Below are 20,217 nucleotides of genomic sequence, written 5' to 3'. Positions count from 1 at the left end.
CCTAAGTGTGCCAATAGGAGCCTTTCCCACAGAAAATCTTCAATTAGAGCTGGTTCTAAAAAGACCAAAGAAACGTAGGACTCGCAAATTTCGTCACTGGAAAACATGACGTCATTTACGTCACTTTCGTTAAACAAGGTATCATTGAAAAATTCATCTTATTGACACACTTAGGGTAATTAGGCCACTTATGATAATACGTTTAATGATACGTAATATTTATTTAAATGAGTTTACTCGTGAGTCTGATTCATAAGTATAATGAATAGTTTAAAACGTGTTTTAAACATAGTTTTTTATTGTTTATTATGTGTTTTTTATTGTTTGATTTAAAAACAGTTAAAAACAATGAATCTTGTTTAAAACAATAAAAAACATTGTTTTTGTTCTTTTTGAAAAAAACAAGGATTTTGCCAACCCTGTGATATCAGTCGCAAAATCAAGTTAAGAAGTACATGGCATTTTTCAACCCTTATTTTTGAGTAGTAGATTGATAAAATATTTAATTGAAAATAATTACGTGTTAAATAGAGGCATTGAACTTTTTAGTATCACCTGTAATGTTTGTTATAACTGAAAACTAAACCTAATCTATAAATAACTAGAAAAAACCTTATACCCTTCAGTATTGATGTTTTCTAATCCACCATTTTGGTTAGCTTGGAAAATACATTAAGAAACACATGGTACAATAAATGCTTCCGAATTTTATTTTTACCTTTTGTTATACCAAGCTCCCATAAGTATCAACACTTGCAAAAGATTCATTTTATATCATCTATAATGTGTGGTAGGTTCAATTTAACTTTCTTAGGGGATAGCCTCGGCTGTGACCAGTTCATTTTTCACTGAATCTTAGGCGGAATTCACAATTTAAAGAATTAAAAATAATTTATATGTATAGTCAGGAGTGGTTCTTTGAAATGTTTTCAATTACTAACCCTAAAACAATATTACTTTTAACTACGTATACAATCACAAAACTAAATTTGTGTTAAAATAATACTCAACGGCTCATGTTTCTCACTTCGTAAAACTCACCTTTTTATATCTGCTTATGGAAGAGATGATCTTATATAATGATTTTTGAGGCACCAGTTTAAAATTATTAACAATAAGGTCAACGTTAAAATAATTAGTAATAGACGAAATTTAATGAAACTAACATTACGTAATTTCTGAAGTACTATTTATAAAAAGTTATTAAACTTAAAGCGAAGGGGTACTGAAATCGAGGTTGGATATACCAAAAAATTTGGGGTTTCGGTTAAACTGTGTTTATTCTAAAACTTCTCAATATTTTCAGCTAAAACCTTGGATATCACCGTTTTTTAGACAGATCTATCTGTGTTCAAAATTAAAAAAAATCGATTGACCCATGGTGACATGAGTGGTCGAAATCGTATGGAGTGACCCACATTTGAATAATGAAGAGTCCGTGGAATTATTTTAGGAGTGATGTGAAAACAAAACCAAATCAAGCTCCCAGTTTGAATAATGGCCACTAATCCTAACTCCGGAACTTGATATTATTAAATGGCACCGAGCAGTTCACGAGGGAAATTTTTTACTATATATTGACTCGCTGAAGAACTTACAATGGGTTTTTCACGCGCTTGACCACCAAAATGGGCCGAATCGTAAACGAGTTTCTGAATTTTATTGATAAAGGAAATGGAAAGAATTGTAACGATACTAATCATCATGAGGATACGTCTAGCACGCAAACGAATTATGGCAAGAAAAAAAAACAATCGCTAATTTATGTCATTCACTACACGAGCTCAAATTTGCTCGTTTTAGATAGTCGTAACATCGTTGATAATGATATTGCTGTGTCTCTTAAAAATATAAAGGTACTTGGGAATGAACAATCGAAAGAGTTTTTCCATAGTCGGCTCGTAGAACGCAAAATTCTCTTTAAATTATCGAAATACAAATTTCCCTTGTTTAGCAGACCCTCTATTAAAATCAAATCAAAATCCGAACTTCAGGAAAAGGTAAACGCACTGCCTGGGCTATATAGAATGTCTTTGAAACATTGACACCAATTTTGCCAAAAATGTCTAAAGGGTTTTCTATTACGGAAGTATCGGAACTGCTACCGACCATCATTTGAATGTATGATCGGTGCAGCTTAGACGACGACATCAATTCATCAAGAAAAACACTTTTCGCTCAGAAAAGCTGATCTATTGAAAATATACCACCTACAAGAGACTCTCTAATGCAACGTTTGTGTTTGCTCCACCCCCTCCAGCTCCTCCCCGGTACGCTTATGGTCGTGGTGACTTATGATCTTTTTCGCGTGGCTTTGCAAACTAAGGACTGGTCTAGCATCCGGCATGTTCCCTCTCTAGATTCCAAGGTCGAATTGTTTTTTAGCCTTGTTCTTGAAGCGCGAAATGAAAGTGTCCCCCGGCCTGTCACCCCCTCTCGTCGATCGGAGCTCCGTAAAGAACCCTGGTGGACGTTCGATACCAAGTCCCTCATTTGGACCAAGCCTGCATATCGTGTTTCTCCTACTATAACACTCCATCATGAGTTTGCTATTCACCGTAATGCTCTTACCAAGCAAGCATATTCATGCGTCAAAATTCAATTACGAAGCTCGTCTTGTTGATGAGATTCCCAGCAATCCGAAAGCATTATAATCTCACGTCTCTTGTTCCCTTAAACCAATAAAACCTCTTTTTCTAGTCGAAACTCTCGACGGAGATACACTCCGTGAGCCTGAGGCTATCGTTGAGGCGCTAAACGATTTCTTTAAATCTGTTTTTACACCTGAACCCCACTTGGAAGCTGTCTACCTCGGCGACTTTGCTACGGGGGTCGGCCTAAATGAGTCTCTAAATAGCATAGATTTTTCTCTTTCCGACTTTGGTATCAGTTATACCTCTGTTCGACGTTACCTTAGCCTATGCACAAGCCTCCTGGCCCTGACAACCTTCATCCCCGTCTCTTGCATCCTAACTTCACCTCTCATGGCAATATATCGAAAATTACTTGAATCTGGTAGGCTACTCTCTATATGGAAACAGGCCAATGCAACAGTTATACATAAATCCCCCACTTCCTTCTTAGTTGGCACATTTCGGGCATAAGTATCATGCCCTGCATTCTTTGTAAACAGCTAGAGGAGCACGTTAGAGATTCCCTCGTTTCCTTTTTGTCTTTCGTGGGTTTTTTTGCTCTGGACCTACATGGGTTTCTTCAACGGCATTCGTGTTTTACGAATTTTTTTGCCACTTTAGATGTAGTTACTAAGTTCTTAGAATCTGGTGAATCTGTAGACCTGATTTATCTCGATCTACATAAGGCCTTCGATACCGTCCCTCATTCCCTCCTTATCCGTAAGTTAGAATTCCTCGAAGTTCCCCCTATGATTATAAACTGGTTAGCTAATTTTTCAACGCGTGGCACTAGGGGATGTAGTTTCGTCCTATTGTCCCGTTAATAGTGGGGTTCCCCAGGGATCGGTCTTAGGGCCTACATTGTTTGTAATATATATCACTGATCTCCCTCTCGCTATTAGGGAGTCTTTTCTTAGGCTGTTTGCCGATGACTCAAAACTTGGGCGTGAAATAAAATTATCCAACGATTGTCAATTATTGCAAAATGACTTAAATGCTTTGGACTCCAGGGCCTCAACAAATGGGATGAGCTGTGCGCGAAGTGGAAGCTGGTCGCCCCATTGCTGCGCCTTTTGTCGGGATGAGGGTGAGACCATCAGTAGTGGGGGTTCTGCTTAGAGATCTTAAATTACCGTAATTTAGGAAATCAGTAAATTACCGTAATTTCTTTTTAAATGTTTTTTTTTTACGATTAAAGCAAGGAATACAAAGAAGAAACGCTTTTATTGGGTAAACAAATCGCATTTACCGGGCTTCACCGTTTGTTGCTCAATATTTCTGAATAACTAGGTCTACTTTCTCTCTTTTACCCATTTTTACCAAATAGAACTTTATAAAAAGAATACTATATTCTTTCGCTAGACTACTTCGAAGTAACGCTAAACTAACGCAGATGTTCGGAATAACCAAGTGAAAATAAAACTAACATTTTAGCAGACGACAGATGAATCATGAATGTGATTTTTCTTAAACATAAGTAATTAAGTATTCTTCCTATTAAACGTATCAAACTATTCTAACACGGCCTTCGACTCCTTGGAAATTCGCTACCAAAACGAATCTAGGTGGCGCATCGGTGCCTAGCTCTTAGAGTTAGTGCGTTACGCCATATGTAACATAATTACTCATAAGTATGCCTCTGTATAATATTTCCATTGAAAAAAAATCAATGAGACCTTGTTTCACGCGGAACACAGATTGAGCGGACCCAAAAATGCAAAAATGCTTATAATCCTTGCGCTATTGAAAAGGTTACCATGGAAATGAAATCATGTGATCGCGAGGCACGAGCTTAACTTGACACGGGCAAATCCAGAAACGCGCGAGGAATTCTCACTAACTTCCATTTCCCATCAGTAAAGTTGATGACGCATATTTCGTCACGGAGTTGTAAGTGACGTAATTTACGTCATATCCCGTGAACAAGGTTTCATTCACGAAAATGCTTTTATGGCATACTTATGAGTGATTATGTTACATATGGTTACGCCTATGATCTAGTGTTTGCTGGAGTGAAATTACGTTATTAAACGATGCAAAAATACACTTAAACGCGAATAACGTTAGGTTTTGAGTTTTGTAATCTTGTGCAACGTATTTTAAGTACATTTTAGCCCGAAAGATCAAAGAAATTGAGAAACAGTGAATCACGAATACGATGGTAATTTACCACGGTAAATTACCCTGGTAATTACCATTTTCGTAATTTATCTGAGAAAATTGTAAATTACTGTTACCAGGGTAATTTACCGCGTAAATTACCAGGGTAAATTACCGATTCGTATCTCTAGTTCTGCTACCCATGCTGGCTTTGTTACCTGTCCGGGCTGATGAGACCACCGCGCACCGGTGTAATAGGCTGTTTGATCGCTTGGAGCACCGGTATATAAATTTCTCACCACATGCCTGCGGACTGCGTCCCAGGCCTGTATGTTTTAAAACGTTCGTTTTCTCAATTCTCTATCAAATCCTTTAAGGTTTTATTTCAAACTTATGTTCGTCCACATCTCGATTTCTGTTCAAGTATTTGTTCCCCTTATATGTCCCTGTCGAATAGGCGATCTGATTTGGTTGAAGCCTACAAAATAATTAAAGAGATTGATGACGTCCCGACCGAATCCTTCTTTAGCATTCGCTGGACGGGTAGGATACGATATGTAAGGAACGTAATACATGTATCTCACGCCATGTTTTCGTAAGATTCAATCGTCTATTTCGGCTTGAAAAAATTTACGGATGGTAATAATCATTCTTGTAAATAGTTGTAAAACGAAACATTTTGGTGTTTCTTAACTGTACTTTGTACCTTATATCTTACCCATCGACATAAAATTGTCATTGCTGCAATTTCTTTTTTGTTTTTGCGTAACTTTAATGGTACTTGCTATTATCCCCTTTCGATACTAGAGCAGGGTGCAATAAGTGTAAGCTTTCTTTTCCTGTTCAATAATTTTTTTTATTATTATTATAGGGGTTTCATACCAAGCTGGTCTGGTTTGGGGTCATGACTTTGATAAAAGTCCAAAATTACCAAATATAGCAAATTTTGGATGGATAAAAAATGTAACAAGTGGGTCACGTGACCCAAATAATAGTCTTACACGAGCTTACTGTATCGAGTTTGTGAGTTAAACTAAGCCAAAAATAAATAAGCACGACGATTTATTTGAGTGTACATATATTTATTAAACTACTATTCCCCAGCGCCAGTCTAAACGTAGTGACGATTCCCTAGTCCTCTACCCAGCCATTTCGCGGTACAGCTCTACCCCAGCGCCAGTCTAGACGTAGTGACGATTCCCGCGTCCTCTCCCCAGCCATTTCGCGGTACAGCTCTACCCCAGCGCCAGTCTAGACGTAGTGACGATTACCGCGTCCTCTCTTGTGTGTCTCTAAGAGTTGTAGGAAGATTCTTCTAGCTTTTGATTGTTACTTCTAGAGGCTGATTTCCTCGCGTGGCTGTTATTCGCAATCGCGTGCGAGGATTCTTCTAAGTTTAGTATGATTTCTACCGTGCCGTGTCATGCCTACGGCGGCGGCGGCGGCGGACAACGGAGCCTATACGGCTCGTGTAAGACTAAAAACAGCAGAATGGAATGTTATCTGGATGACAAAGCCTCCAGGGAAATAATAATAAAAAAACCCTTTCTTAGTCATGGTCAGAGTGTAGCTGTGAACGGCGAAACTTAAAATAAAATAATTAGTGAAACTTCCTTTATCAGTTCCAGAAATGTAGTCCAAACGATAATTATTAGTTAAATATGTAACATATACAAAATACTTGGTATTAAAATATGTAACGTAAATTTATTAATAACTGTTATATTTTAGAAATTTCTAACCTTGATAAATAATGTATTAAATTAAGGTTCGATAATTGAAGAATTTATATTTTTTGCAATTTCATTTATATAGGATTTAATAAATAGTATTTTAAATTTACGTGTTTCATAGTAAAATTTACTATCCTTGTGTATTTCCTTGTAATTTATAATCGTTTTCATAAGAGTTAGAGCGAATTAAACGAGGGGCTGATCACTCCGCGTAATCGGTGTACAGAGCCGTACCTTTGACTGTACTAATGGGATTACGCGTAATCTTTGAAGTCCCTGCCTTTGGCAGTGCAAATCTAATTGTAATCCGGTGTACAGATTTTCTAAGAGTGGTTAGCCCCTCGGAATTAAAGTAGAAAAGCAACCGAACAAGCGGATGAAAGGGAAAAAATTGCTTTTACGGACGCCCCCGAACGAATCAGGTGGATAGGTGCTTTTCGAGGGGTTGTTAGAGTAGGCCCATTGCACTTTATGGTGCGTTTTAACGTAATATACGGATGGCCTCCCGTCTTAAATCAATTCCGCATATAAAAAATTTATGCATAAAAATTTTCATGCTTTTATCACCAAACGCAGTACGCACTATTTTTCAACATGCGAACTGACTATTCTCCCAGTGAACATTCGTCTCAAAATTACCAATTTAAGCCTTTTTCATAGTTTTTTCACAAAAATTGAATACCTAACTTCTCCGATTTTTTTGTTTTGAATGAGGCCACTCTTATAAATTAACTAAAACCATGGCAAATTCAATTGATAGACTAAATTCTTTATCTAATTACAATATCAATGATTGGAATACCCTTCCCCAGTCCATTGTTTCTGAAAACAATTATACTAAAATTTCATCTCTTCTAACTGAGCATTTTACTCGTTAGTTATTTCTTTTCTATTTTTTATTTTATGAGTATTTCATTTGCCTCTGTAATAATCTGACTTCTACACATAAGCCTAGTCGGCTTGGTATAATATTGCAGAAATAAATAAATAAATAAATGGCAGTGAGAAAAGCAACGGGTTGCTCTACTAGATTCCTATCGTTTTATTTATTGTCATTGCTAAAGTAAAAGTAACAGGAAACTGGAGGCGCTTAAACTCGAATTGCATATCGTTTGGAATGACGGGTAATTAACGCATAACCGTGTCCTATTACAGAGTTTCGGATGATCTATGTTCCATAAGGGCAAAACAAATCGCGAAAACTACTATTTAAAAAATACAGAAGAGTATTTGTAAGAAGCCTACCCAGGAAACGCGATGCGCCAGAGAAGCGTACCCTCCCCAAACACCAGCCAAAGTCCGCGCGCAATACGACCATGGAGCTTCTATAAACGAAGCACCATTGGTGTTCTGGATGATGCTGTTGACGAGGCTTTGCACTGCGTGTGAAGTACTGTCTCCAATGTCTCTCAACGACAAGATACATGGTATACAGATACAGAGAGAACTAGAAAAGTTTATTTCTTATTTTGAAAACAGGCAGCGCCATCCCAACGACAAAAATACGAACTACGGCTACGTATATTTTAACGTTAAGCGGAATACAGGGTGTCCACTAAAATATGGACCAGGGCGAATATCTCCAAAACAGTTTTAGGTACGAATTTGAAATTTTTAGGTCGCATACAGTGTGTATAGGGGGAAACCGTCTTTGAAAAATTCGATGACTTTGAACCATCTTCCAGGTCATCCAAAAACTATCTCGAGAACCGTAAGTGTTAGAAAATGAGATTATCAAGGAAATTTCGACAATGTAACACGACTTGTTTTTTGAGTTATTAGCGCTTTCAGCAAATTTCCCTTTTACGGCCTTTGTGATTTTGGTAAATTTTTCCCGACTTCCTATTGTTCGAATCCAATTGGGTTTACGTTAATGAGACCTAAAACGTGACGGGGAACACTTTGCTAATTGGACCTAACTTTCTAATATTTACGGTTCTCGAGATAGTTTTTGGATGACCTTGAAGTCATGGTTCAAGGTCATCGAAATTTTCAAAGAAGGTTTCCCCCTACCCACTCTATGCGACCTAAAAATTTCAAATTCATACCTAAAACTGTTATGGAGATATTCGCCCTGGTCCATATTTTAGTGGACATCCTGTATAGTATTTATAATAAAACACTTTTGGGCGGCGATAAACTTCTAATCTATATATATATAAAATCTGATGTTTGTATATATATATATATATATATATATTGGTTTGTTACCTTCTATGCACGCCCAAGATAATTGTCCGGCCCCTGCCGTCAGGTTTTAGGGGCGTCTTGAGATTGCTTACCTTCGTAGTTTTTGACCACGGGACCAATAACCGGTGACCGCAAGCCCGAAACCCCTGAGCTCACGCTGTCAAGAGACGCGGGTATTAAGAGACACGGGAGTTTATATCTCTGGTTCTAATTGCCTCACTTAGCTGCTGCATGGCACGACCTTCGACCCTTTTCGCTCGCGTTCGTTCTCTTTTCTCAGCCCCCACCCCCTCCACTCTCTATCTGTGTCACGGAGATACTTTTGCCCGGGCCGTATTCATTCCACGCATACCCATAATACCAACCGATATGCCATTTGATTTTAAACTCCTGCAATTTCCAATCAATCTTAGCTTCGCAATGACAATTAATAAAGCGCAAGGACAGTCACTTAAAACTGCGGGAATTAATTTAGAAAACCCATGCATTACGTGGCGTCCTCAAGAGTTGGAGCTGCAAATAACCTGTACATACTTACTCCAAACGGAGAAACTAAACATATTGTGTACAAAAAAGCTTTATCATAATTACATCTTAATATAATCAAAGAAATCAAATATATGTTACAAGATATGATATTTTTCACTATTAAACGTTTTCAATTTAAAAAATCCCTATTTACTATTTAAAAATAATTTAATTTGCATATTTAATGTAAAGTGCATTTTGTTCCCGTTTTCTAAACCCCAATTTACTCAACTAGCTGAGAAGCCCGGCCGAATTATTTTTAAATAGTAAATAGGCATTTTTTTAAATTGCAAACGTTTATTAGTGCAATATTAACATATATTTGATTTATTTGATTAGTTTAAGATGTTATTATGATAAAGCGGTTTTTGTACACAATATTTTTAGTTTATTCGTTTGGAGTAAGTATGTACAGGTTATTTGCAGCTCCAACTCTTGAGCACGCCACATAATGCATGGGTTTTCTAAATGAATTCCCGCAGTTTTAAGTGACTGTCCTTGCGCTTTATTAATTGTCATTGGGAAGCTAAGATTTATTGGAAACCGGCCGGAGCAGTAAAGTGCATTTTGTTCCCGTTTTCTAAACCCCAATTTACTCAACTAGCTGAAAGCACGGCCGGAGGCCGGGCTTCTCAGCTAGTTATATATCATTTCCTATGTTTGTTTTCGATTCACCATCTCCTTTATTATGCTTTCCTTACCTCCCCACCCTCACGAGTCACAATATGATCTTAACTTTGGATTGGACAGTTATTGGTAAGGCGGGAAATTTAAACACATGCACGCGGCGCAACCCGTGGGCAAAACTCCGTAATAGGAAAATTAAGATATTAAAATCAAAATTGAAAATTTAAGTTGAGAAATAATGTAATATTTATTAAAAGTACAAACTTTTACAACACTTTTAGTATCACAAGGATAAAACTAAGTACAGCTTAATAGTGGAGTTGTTATATTTACTCGTTAGGTTTAATTTCACCTATATATTTATCTCTTCTTTCGTTCAAGTCTTTGACCCAATCCTTCACCATTGCATTTTGAAATAAGCCTAACAAAAATCAAACCATGTATACTATGGTGACAAATGAAGTAATTAACATGTAAAAAGTAATAGATTTGTACCTTCTGTCGCAGTAAAAAACTCATTGAGAAATTTAGGTTTCCCCATTTTTTTTTCATATTCAAATGCCTGAAGAATCATATCATAACGGTCTAAGTCCTTTACAAGTTTGGCATCTGATGTTGTCTGCGATTCATACTCCTAAAACCAAAACAATTTTAACAATCCACTAATATAATCAAACAAATCAAAGAACAATGCATAGTTGATAAAGTAATGAAAACTCCTTTACCAGATATAGATTCTTGATCTCATCTCCAACTTCTGGTCTCACCAATGAGCAGATATAGTCCATGGCATCCTATTTCAAAAGTTTCAAATATCTCAATTGTTTTAGCAATAAAATTCCTCACATTTTCAAAGCCAAAGCAAAAGTGGGGCCAGACTATTTCTAAACATAGTTTAATGAAACTTATTTAAAAAAAATATTACCATAACACTATACATATTAATTTTAAGGGATTTTTTAAAGCCCTTACAATTTATCTTACTCGTTCTCTTTTATGCTTCTCCTCTTTAGATACTCCGCAATGCGGAGTTAGATCTCCCACAATACATTCGGCTAAGTCGTGCACCAATGCCATTTTCATACACCTTAAAATTTTACATTATCATAAACACAGAGAAAAACCAAATTAGCTTTTGATGTACAATACTTACTTTTCTTTATTGACAACAGGATCATCGTGGAATAAAAAAGTCATAATGGACATGCGGTACATGTGTCCGGCGATACATTCTGGATCTTCAATGCCATTTAACACCCATCCAGTTCGTTTTGATTTCTAAATTAACGATATCATAAAATAAACCGTTTAAAACAAAATTGTTTTGTTCACATACTTTGAGTTCTCCAATTAGAACCATAAACTCGTAAATATTGCTGGAGTTATTTGCCATTTTATATATTTCCCAAAAATTCCGTCCAATTCTAACTAACGAATTTTTAGAAATGTCACACAAAAGTGATCCAACAAAGCGTAAAAACGATTGTGTCGTTTCAAACAAAAACCACGTTCAGAATATTGAATATGAAGACACCACTCACGCAAAAAATCAAAAATTCCCCGATTCCCGAACTAAAAATGAGTTTTCGATTTTCTGACAAGCTTAAGGGACCGTAGTGACATCTATAAAGGAAAAGTGGAAAACCGGAATTTACTCGTCGTCTGCTAGAGAGCTAGTGAGTAAAATCATGGCGGCGGTTACTATTTTGTCGGTTATGTCGAAAATGAAGCCATTTTTAATGGTAAATCGTAATGGTTTTCGTCTTCAAAGTATACTACACGAAGCCAGATTTTCGAGCGACTCGACTGATAAAGAATCAGGAAATATTACGATACTTAAATCGAGTCAAGTGTCGAAAGTGACGGACGAAGAAAGAGAGGAATTAGGTTTAGAAAAAGGACTGACCGGGTTTGCGCAAGCATTCGAGAAATTTCAAAGTATCGACGTTCACGAGCAAGTAGCTGCTCAAAAACATTTGCCTAAAATTGAGACTTCAAAACCTAAACGCGCTGAACCCGATCTACCCTTTCCCACTTTGCTAAGAAACTCAAAGTTAATGCAACTTGGTGATCCCAATGGTCGGGTAGTTGTTGGTAAAATTTTTCAAGTGGTGCAACATGACCTGTATATTGACTTTGGGGGAAAGTTTCATTGTGTTTGCATAAAACCATCGAAAAATCCAGAGTAAGACACCAAATGAACGCATAAAGGGTAACGCAAGTGAACGGGCATATAATGGCAGAAATATGTTGCATGACAAACTTCTGTTACAATTATGAGATATTCCCACCTCCAACAATAGATAGATGACTACACGTTTCCCATTACTGAAACCTGACATAGGCCATGGTGAATATGACAGTTAAAACTGACTTGAGTAATTTTTATCAGATTTCAACCATAGTTGGTTTAAAACAAGTTTGGAAGTTACTTGTTACTTGCTAGCTTTTGTGATAAAACCAGGTTAAACGAAGAAGAAGAAGAAAATGAATTGATTATACTCTAGCAGTGGTTAAAAGCCCTTAAAACCTCAATCCATGTTGTTACTGTATCTGAATAACTAGCGTTGAATGTTTTAAATAGCTTGTTTGAAACTCAGTATTGAATTGATTTAGCTGGTCATATGACGGTGGTCATGGCAAATTTTATCTATATTTGGTTTTTCACCAATGGTGAAAATTACTTGCTTTGCCCTTAAATTTGGTTATAAATAGACCAATCCCCTGACCTAAGTATTATAACTCCAATTTTCAGTTTCAGGGGTTTATCCCTATTGCTAATAGCTTATTTTTATAAATTTTACAATAGGTACTACGTCCGTGGGGCAAAAGTACGTATACTTCTCCACGATTTGGAATTGTCCTCCAGATTTTTGGGAGCTGAAAAAGACACTACAATTTTGGAAGCAGACGCCACTCTACTTGGTCTAATCTATTCGCCATTGAAAGACGCCAATATAGGTCGAAATGTCGCCAGTTAATTATTGTAAACCAAATCATGTGTAAAAATAGTATCATTAAACAGTTTCATCCTCTAACAAAGCCTGTTTCGTTATCAGAGATAAGCTTATCAAAGTTGTACCGCGAAAATATTTGCCTCTGTGATAAGCTTATAACTCCCCGCCAATGTAGATGGCGCTAGTGAGCCGTTAAATTACGAGACATACTATTTCTTAAAGGGAAAATAACCTGCCAATAAATTCAGCGCTTAATTTGAAATAATAATGAGCATAATCTTATTGCAACTTTTTGACATTGAAGTCTATTTTAAAATTTACACGTTAAAACGTTTTTATATATAATAATAAATGTAACATAATTTCTATCACTGAAATAAAAAGTTAATGAAATTAAATTTAAATTTTATACAGTTTATTTTCCCGCTCCTACTAAACGTAACATTTCCTACTACGCGGTTCGCATCGCTGGAAAGGACAGTGGAACGAAACCCGAAAGTGAACCTCAATAGAAGCCGGGGCGACTCTGGAGAGACGCTTTTCCCGATGACGTCGGCTGAGATTAATGTTAGAAATTAAATTAAAACTAATCCGTCTATCAGGTTAAATTTTACATCGAAAGGTAGGTACGAATGCCCTCTTTAATTTGACGCATGGTCGAACCGATTCGGTTCGGTAGTTTTCACAATATTCCGAAAAACATTTTTCATTATCGCCATTATAGAGTGTGAAGGGAACCCAAGGAAAAAATGGCTCCACTCCTTTTCATCTCCCGACCCGAAAGAGCTTGGTTCTACCAGATGGTAGTTTTACAACTAGTTCTACAATTGTACAGGACCGTAGCTACAGGTATATATCATTTAATGGCGTTTTCGGTTATTTTAAAATCCCCTAATAATACAAATATGCAAATTGACAATAATAATAAATAATTAACACTAAACATTCGCTTGCAGAATTACCGAAAGTTGAACCGTTTCATTTTTCACCGAGAAATATTGAAGCAGGCATTACCGTTCGGACGATGTGTTCTGTCTCGAAAGGAGATTTACCAATGACTATTTCGTGGCTTCACGATGGCAAGAAAATCGAACGAGATAATGTAGAAACCAAACATTTTGACGAAATGTCGATGAGTATCAAAATCAAGTCTTTAGACTTTAAAGACATTGGAAACTACACTTGTCAAGCCATCAATTCGGCTGGATTTGATACCTACACTCTTCCTCTAAAATTTCAAGGTTAAAAGTCATTTTTAAATAATTTTAGGCCACCCCTCAGATTAACAAACCGTATACAGAAAATTTGAACTTTCGAATTTAGCGCCGGTGTACTCGTTTTGGCGCTCACATTCCTCAAACACCGCAGATAATAAACACGGCGTTACGCCATATCTTAGACTCCCGGAATTGTTAAAAGGCATTTAGAAACGTGCGAAATAACCTTATTAATTTTGTGACCTTACAGGGGCACCCAAATGGACGACATCACCACCGGAGCATTTGGACGCCCTCGCTGGTAGCGTGATCTCCTTGCACTGCAAAGCATCCGGTTATCCACCTCCTGCCACTCGCTGGAAATACGGTGATGGTTGTAAGTAAAAGCCACGGGAGAAAATGGTATTTTCAAAGTTCGAGATTCTCAGTGTCCGATATGCGCCGAGATCGTTTTGGCCAAAATCGAATATCCCGCTCGAATATTCCCCGAATGCCCGTTCTGGCGTGGTCGAATTCCTATCTTACCGCATTCAAGACATCATCCTGTTCGGGCGTGGTTACAGAGCCGCCATCGCGATCGCATCCCCGAACCAGCTAAATCTATTTCTCTTATTCTCCCCTAAATTTTAATTATATCCAACTCAAATGATCGTAAAATTGTTAAGCAATCGAATAATTTGATAGCGTAATATTCGCTCAGTTCCAAAAAGGTCATTATCTATAAACATTTTGCAAAAATAACATTCATCGACGCAGTTGAAGTTAATATCTGTCGATATACCGAGCAGAGGGAAGTGTTTATACCGATCTACAAGAATTTGATCGAACTACGAGAATGATTCGCGCATTAGCCATTCTTCCATGCATTATAATTTGTTTCGCGTCAGGTAAAAAGCCCAAACACCATAGAAATATTTTGAAAATAAATACATAATAAATGCTGGTTTTCATTAAAAGCTTTTACTAGGCCTAAAGAATATTTTTCATTGGTGTAAAAAACGCCGCTACGGCTGGCGTCAATTTTTAAAATATTCATTAGGTCGAAAGCCTGGGTTTTCACTAGTATAAAAATACCAAATAATTTTATTTGTCGACGCTCGCTGTCATGTCGTTGTTGTCATAATGAAAATTAGCCCTAAGTCTAGTTTGCCTAGTGAAAACAAGCTTTTAATCTCAATTTCACGTTAAAAATAGAAGCACCGAGGATAGATCCATTTAGTTTTTCACCCAGAAAGCCTTCTCTGGGAAGCAGGGTCACGACTGCTTGCGTGGTAACGGAGGGTGCTCTACCACTTGATATTTCGTGGCGAAGAAATAACGAGAAACTCTCGTTTGACAATAAAAGGATAGTAGTGACTAAACCACACGACTATTTATCGACATTGAGTATTTTCAATTTGGACGCTGACGATTTAGGGAATTATACGTGCGACGCTAAAAACCCGTTTGGAACGGAGAGGTACACCGCTTCCATTATAATTCAAGGTATAACTCAGAAACCAAAACCATTAATGTATTCATGGAAAATGAAACCAAACGGTACAAAACGTTTTATAGTACCTCCCGTTTTGGTCGGAAGTCCAAAGGACCAAGATGTCCTCCGAGGAGGAACTGCGTCCTTCGACTGTTTGTCTAAAGGCTATCCGCATCCCAAGGTCAAATGGTTAAATCGTAAGTTTACTTACAGTATAGCCGTCTCGAAACGTATATGGACACTGGGAATTGATTTTATTTAGATAAATTACTCCAAATGGGATTTTATAAAGTTTGTCGTGCATTGCAGCGGACACTAAATCGGAAATAATAGCCAACGACGTCCGGAAACGGCTTTGGGAAAACGGAACTTTAACCATCAGCAACGTCAACATCAAAGATTCTGGAAAATACATTTGTCAGATTGAAAATGGTGTTGGTCAGCCACTCGTGGCCACTGCCAACCTTAGAGTGCACGGTCAGTCTCAACGTAATAGACGCTTCAATAAAACCGATCCAACAATAAGCTAGGAAATAATTTTACGTTGGACGTAAAAGCAACTCTTTATATAGTCCTTGCCGTTTAAGCTTAAAGCGGTGCCAGGAACAAAAGCTGGTAAAAATGCCAAAACGGCGAGCGCCAACACAAAAAAAATGGTCTTAGACCTAACGGATAATTTTGCATCCAGGCTGACCCGTTACTCGATCAACCAGTGTTCCCCACTTGACTACGAGGGGTTGGATCGTGGACGATAAAAGAGGGTTTTATTGAAGCATCTATTCATAAAGATTGCTCCTTTAAAGGGGACGAATGTAGATAATAATTTTGCCGTTCAGAACCTCCGATTATTTTGAGCGAATTTCAAACTTTGAGCAGCAAAAGGGGAGAGACGACCAAGATCAAATGTCGGGCAGAAGGCGAGGCGCCAATAGTGTGGGACTGGAGCCAAGGAGACAAACAACTGGGAATTCTGCACGGAGATAGATTCGAAACGTCCGAAGAACGCAAACCCGGCTTCGTGGCCTCCGAATTGGTCATCAGGGAAACCAGAACAGAGGACGCGGGAATCTACAAATGCATAGCGAAGAACCGTTTTGGAGAAGCTGCTGGAACTCTACAATTAGTCGTTTTAGGTACCGATAAAACGCTATTCCCTTACAATGCTCAAAATTAAACAAAGATAAATGGTATGTTATCTAAACAGAGCCTCCGAGGCCACCGTCCGATGTCAAAACTACAGAAACTGGCGGTCGGTTCGTCAGACTTTCCTGGAGAGCGTCTTACTCCGAGAGCAGCCCCGTTCTCCATTACAACGTTCGATTCTGGACAAACGATGGTACCGGAGATGACTTTCAATAAAACATCAAATATACGTGTATTTTGAAGTCGGATATTTCCAGGTAAAGGGCGCAGGCTACGAGAAGTTCAAGTACCTGGTGGGACGACTACTGTGCTCAATAAACTACACCCAGGAGTCACTTACTACGCCACTGTGGTCGCCGAAAATGCCGTTGGTGCCGGCAACCCATCGTCGGCCATCGAGTTTAGAACCACCGAAGAAGGTTAGGATAATTACCACTCAATAAATTTTGCCTAATTCGGGTACTTTTAGAACCTAGCGGTCCCCCAACGGACATCTCAATATACTCGGCTGATTCAACCAGTTTGAAAATCACCTGGAAGGTTAGTATTTTACGTGCTGATAAATATTAAACATTTGTTAAATGCGATTGGAAATGCCAATAGTCTCCTCCGAAAGACACTTGGAACGGCAAGCTGTCTTCGTACCAAATAGGCTACCGGAAGCACGGTACGGAACTGGCCTACAGGTTCGAAATGGTGCGGGCTTCCGACTCGAGAAACAACATGGAGTTGACCTTATCCGGTTTGGATCCATCCACGCGTTACGACGTCATCGTGCGTGCCATCAACGCGGCAGGAATGGGACCTTGGTCACCCGAGGCACTCGCATCCACCTCTAGCGGCAGTAGGTCATACCAGGAATCCATAACGTTACTAGGAATATAATTTATTCACGGAAATTTGTGGGTTGTGGCTAATTGGCGTTTACACTGTCTTACGTCGAAGTTTTCACATTTGATTAGCTTTTGAAAGGTTGCAGATTTCGTCCACCGATAAAAATGGAAGATGCTAGGAATATAAACACACGTGAAAATTAATTTAAAAAAACACGGGTTCGTTCCTGGCGAATTTAAAATGACCATCGTAAAATCTATCCAGTTAACCATTGATCCATGAAGGATTAAAACTATCATTCTTAAATCTGACGCGAAAACGTCTCGTCAATGTTCGAGTAGCGTTATGAATTCCTGGTCATACTAATGCTCGAAAAATGAAAGAGCTTATTCTGACGCTTCCCATTCATTCAGACCCGCCCAAGACACCCCAATTGAAGGTAGTGTCTTCCACCAGCCACACTTTACTCTTGGAATGGGAAGTTCCAGGAAACCCTAGCCCAGGCTCAGTCAAACGTAAAAAAATATTTGTTTAAAAAAAGAAAGCTGTATTTGAAAGTTAACGATTCCCTTTAGAATTTTTGTTGGAATATGGCAAAGCGGGAAAAATGGACATGAAGGTTCACATTCCGGGCTCTAAGAGGAAATTGCAACTGAGGGGGCTGGACAGCAACCTGCGCTACGAATTAAGAATGGCTTCTTACAACGAACACGGACAGAGCCCTTTCTCGCCGACAGTTTCCGAAACAACGATGGAAATAAGTAACGCCATCAACCCCCTTTGATTATTTTTAGGACTAATTAATACTGAGACGTTTTGGTGTTGTTGCCAAGTGAACGATCTAAAAATTATTCCCATACATTTATCGGGAAAGCATAACAGCGACTGCAAGGCATCAGAAATGGTCCCTTTTGAAGAATGGCGTAAGCTACGCTAGTAACGGTATTACTATTTCGATTTCAAAAACAGACGTAAAAAAGGTCAACAGGAAACTCTAGCTAACAGGATCGCTAAGTGTGACACCTTCGCGCATCCGCATACTGGGTTACACATTCTTTAGCTGATATGGAGTTTGGAATAAGCTTTTATGTTTGAAGGAAGCCGAAATGTTCCTGTTTTAATTAGTCCAACTTTAACTATTATTAAACATATCTGGTTTATTTCAACCATAAGTAGATCACGAAGCATTAACGAGAGAAAACGAAGCCACACCCTTTTACTTGCGTCTCTACTTCATCGTTCCGGTTGCTGTGTCCGTCACCGTGGTCGTGTCCACTCTGGTGGTGGCCTGGGCTTGCGTGGCTCGCACCAGAGCGCTGGAAGGTAGTAGTTGGATAAATTTATGATTATATTTCACATAAGCGTGTCAATTCCCTGTCTTCCGTATGCTAAATATTTTACTATGACGTAAATTCTACGTAACTCCATATACATAGCTAACTGACACACTCATGGAATATATTTATAGACTTATGGTTTGATCTTAAGAATTGTATCAACAAAGGATTTCTTTCTACAGCCGCGAGTAATTTACTCCGGGAACCTGTCTACGATTACAAGCAGCCCATGTTGCAAGCTCAGAACGGTACCATCCAAGTACCCACGCTAAGGGAGCACCATATGACCTCGGGACCAACCTTAGAGGAGGCATACGATATGCCGTGGGACATGACCGTGAGATAGAACACAACGATAGCCCAATGTTTGACCTAATTTAACCTCCAAAATGAAATGTCGTGTTTCAGTTGGGAGACGGAAGCTACACTCGTCTGGGCGGTGACGGACGAAGGACCTTGGGACACGTCAAGAACGACCAGAACAGGAGATCCCGCTAAGCTCAAATCCGTTCCGAACAAAATGAATATTTACTACTTTTGAATATTTAATATTAGGAGACAGTAATTGTGGTTTAAAGGGAGATTGAGTGCCATATCTTTCGGAATAAGTATTAAATTAGGGCAGGTCGAGTGTGTAAGATGGTACCAGAGTACGGTAACGTTAGCTCTCTTCTGGTACGAAGGCCTCCTCTTGTTTTGTAACATTCCTTTCGCGATAGAACCTTTGATTCAAAGGAATTGCTGCCAAATCGAACACTGCAACTTTATACCAAATATTTCAACAAATTTATTTTAAAAGTTTATTTTAATTTGCGCGGAAGACAATACACATTACACAGCTCACCCCGAGCTAATTTATTTGAATGCAATATTAAGCTAGTCGTTGACTCATTTACGCTTTGCAAGAACTATTTCACGTTAACATTTAGTTTCCATGACTTTTATATACAAAAATAAACTTAGTTATCTATTAAACTGCCTAGTTAACCCCTATGAAAACGAGAAACCCATGGATGGATTTGTGGCGGGTCTTACCCATTTCAAAACGTATCTTTCAATAATCTTTATACACGATATAACATTTTCAATACCTGGCAATACTCGATGTACTTCGTGATGCAATTTAAGCGATTAAAAATGACTTTTTAAAAATCGAAATGGTCGAACCCGTATAAATTATTTTGGGGTTGCTGAGGTACCAAAGGGACCCTTCCGAAAGGGGGATACGGGACGTTCTTTAACATCGAATAGCGATAAACCAGACACAGTCGTCGCCATCTTTAGCAACTCCGAGTTGTAGAGAATAATAGCAGCTTCTTCCTAGATTCGCGATCATTCGAAATTTTTAAGAAAGTAAATATAAGTATTATTGACTTACGGAATTATTCCGAAGATTTCCCATTTTAAAAATATCTGTAAAATTAAGGGTTTTCTTTGAATTGAA

At 38.2% G+C, this 20,217-nt stretch overlaps 3 protein-coding genes across 5 annotated transcripts; 2 read left to right on the top strand and 1 right to left on the bottom strand.

Annotated features, from left to right (window-relative positions):
- Positions 1-10,072: 10,072 nt before the first annotated feature.
- LOC149942799 (5'-deoxynucleotidase HDDC2) lies at positions 10,073-11,350 on the bottom strand. The gene is made up of 6 exons (XM_090177449.1): positions 11,148-11,350; positions 10,965-11,089; positions 10,796-10,898; positions 10,537-10,605; positions 10,307-10,445; positions 10,073-10,232 (listed from the first exon to the last, which is right to left on the bottom strand). The coding sequence occupies exons 1-6, from the start codon at positions 11,202-11,204 to the stop codon at positions 10,141-10,143; spliced, it is 585 nt and encodes a 194-aa protein (XP_090033575.1). The 5' UTR covers positions 11,205-11,350; the 3' UTR covers positions 10,073-10,140.
- Positions 11,351-11,438: 88 nt separating this feature from the next.
- Positions 11,439-12,871, top strand: mRpS28 (mitochondrial ribosomal protein S28). The gene is made up of 2 exons (XM_090177448.1): positions 11,439-11,996; positions 12,621-12,871. Exons 1-2 carry the CDS (start codon positions 11,500-11,502, stop codon positions 12,790-12,792), a joined length of 669 nt encoding a protein of 222 aa, XP_090033574.1. The 5' UTR covers positions 11,439-11,499; the 3' UTR covers positions 12,793-12,871.
- A 450-nt stretch (positions 12,872-13,321) lies between these two features.
- Positions 13,322-19,900, top strand: LOC149942797 (cell adhesion molecule Dscam1-like). Of its 3 annotated transcripts, none has more exons than XM_090177658.1 (15): positions 13,322-13,390; positions 13,493-13,617; positions 13,725-14,009; positions 14,236-14,361; positions 15,769-15,936; positions 16,296-16,592; positions 16,664-16,795; positions 16,860-17,021; positions 17,072-17,142; positions 17,206-17,446; positions 17,850-17,951; positions 18,012-18,197; positions 18,613-18,759; positions 18,956-19,110; positions 19,182-19,900. In XM_090177658.1, the coding sequence occupies exons 2-15, from the start codon at positions 13,518-13,520 to the stop codon at positions 19,269-19,271; spliced, it is 2,262 nt and encodes a 753-aa protein (XP_090033784.1). In that variant the 5' UTR covers positions 13,322-13,390; positions 13,493-13,517; the 3' UTR covers positions 19,272-19,900. The 3 variants fall into 3 exon arrangements, with proteins under 3 accessions (XP_090033784.1, XP_090033782.1, XP_090033783.1); XM_090177656.1 differs by having other exon boundaries at positions 18,610-18,759; XM_090177657.1 differs by having other exon boundaries at positions 13,355-13,394; positions 18,610-18,759.
- Positions 19,901-20,217: the final 317 nt, after the last annotated feature.

Source organism: Leiobunum rupestre, chromosome 6 (assembly GCF_980474605.1).
Source record: "Leiobunum rupestre chromosome 6, qqLeiRupe1.1.hap1, whole genome shotgun sequence".
Taxonomy (NCBI): domain Eukaryota; kingdom Metazoa; phylum Arthropoda; class Arachnida; order Opiliones; family Sclerosomatidae; genus Leiobunum; species Leiobunum rupestre.
Note: the sequence above shows the minus strand (reverse complement) of the source record. Positions and strands in the feature narration are given on the sequence as shown.

What these genes read in the sequence shown, in the direction of transcription:
- LOC149942799 (XM_090177449.1), bottom strand. Translation starts at nt 11,204, where the DNA reads ATGGCAAATAACTCCAGCAATATTTACGAGTTTATGGTTCTAATTGGA. An exon ending in AGAAGCATAAAAGAGAACGA is followed by an intron (nt 10,606 to 10,795) that starts GTAAGATAAATT and finishes CTTTTGAAATAG; the next exon opens with GATGCCATGGACTATATCTG. An exon ending in AGATCAAGAATCTATATCTG is followed by an intron (nt 10,446 to 10,536) that starts GTAAAGGAGTTT and finishes TTTTGGTTTTAG; the next exon opens with GAGTATGAATCGCAGACAAC.
- mRpS28 (XM_090177448.1), top strand. Translation starts at nt 11,500, where the DNA reads ATGGCGGCGGTTACTATTTTGTCGGTTATGTCGAAAATGAAGCCATTT. An exon ending in AAACCATCGAAAAATCCAGA is followed by an intron (nt 11,997 to 12,620) that starts GTAAGACACCAA and finishes ATTTTACAATAG; the next exon opens with GTACTACGTCCGTGGGGCAA.
- LOC149942797 (XM_090177656.1), top strand. Translation starts at nt 13,518, where the DNA reads ATGGCTCCACTCCTTTTCATCTCCCGACCCGAAAGAGCTTGGTTCTAC. An exon ending in TCTACAATTAGTCGTTTTAG is followed by an intron (nt 16,593 to 16,663) that starts GTACCGATAAAA and finishes TTATCTAAACAG; the next exon opens with AGCCTCCGAGGCCACCGTCC. An exon ending in TAGCCCAGGCTCAGTCAAAC is followed by an intron (nt 17,952 to 18,011) that starts GTAAAAAAATAT and finishes GATTCCCTTTAG; the next exon opens with AATTTTTGTTGGAATATGGC.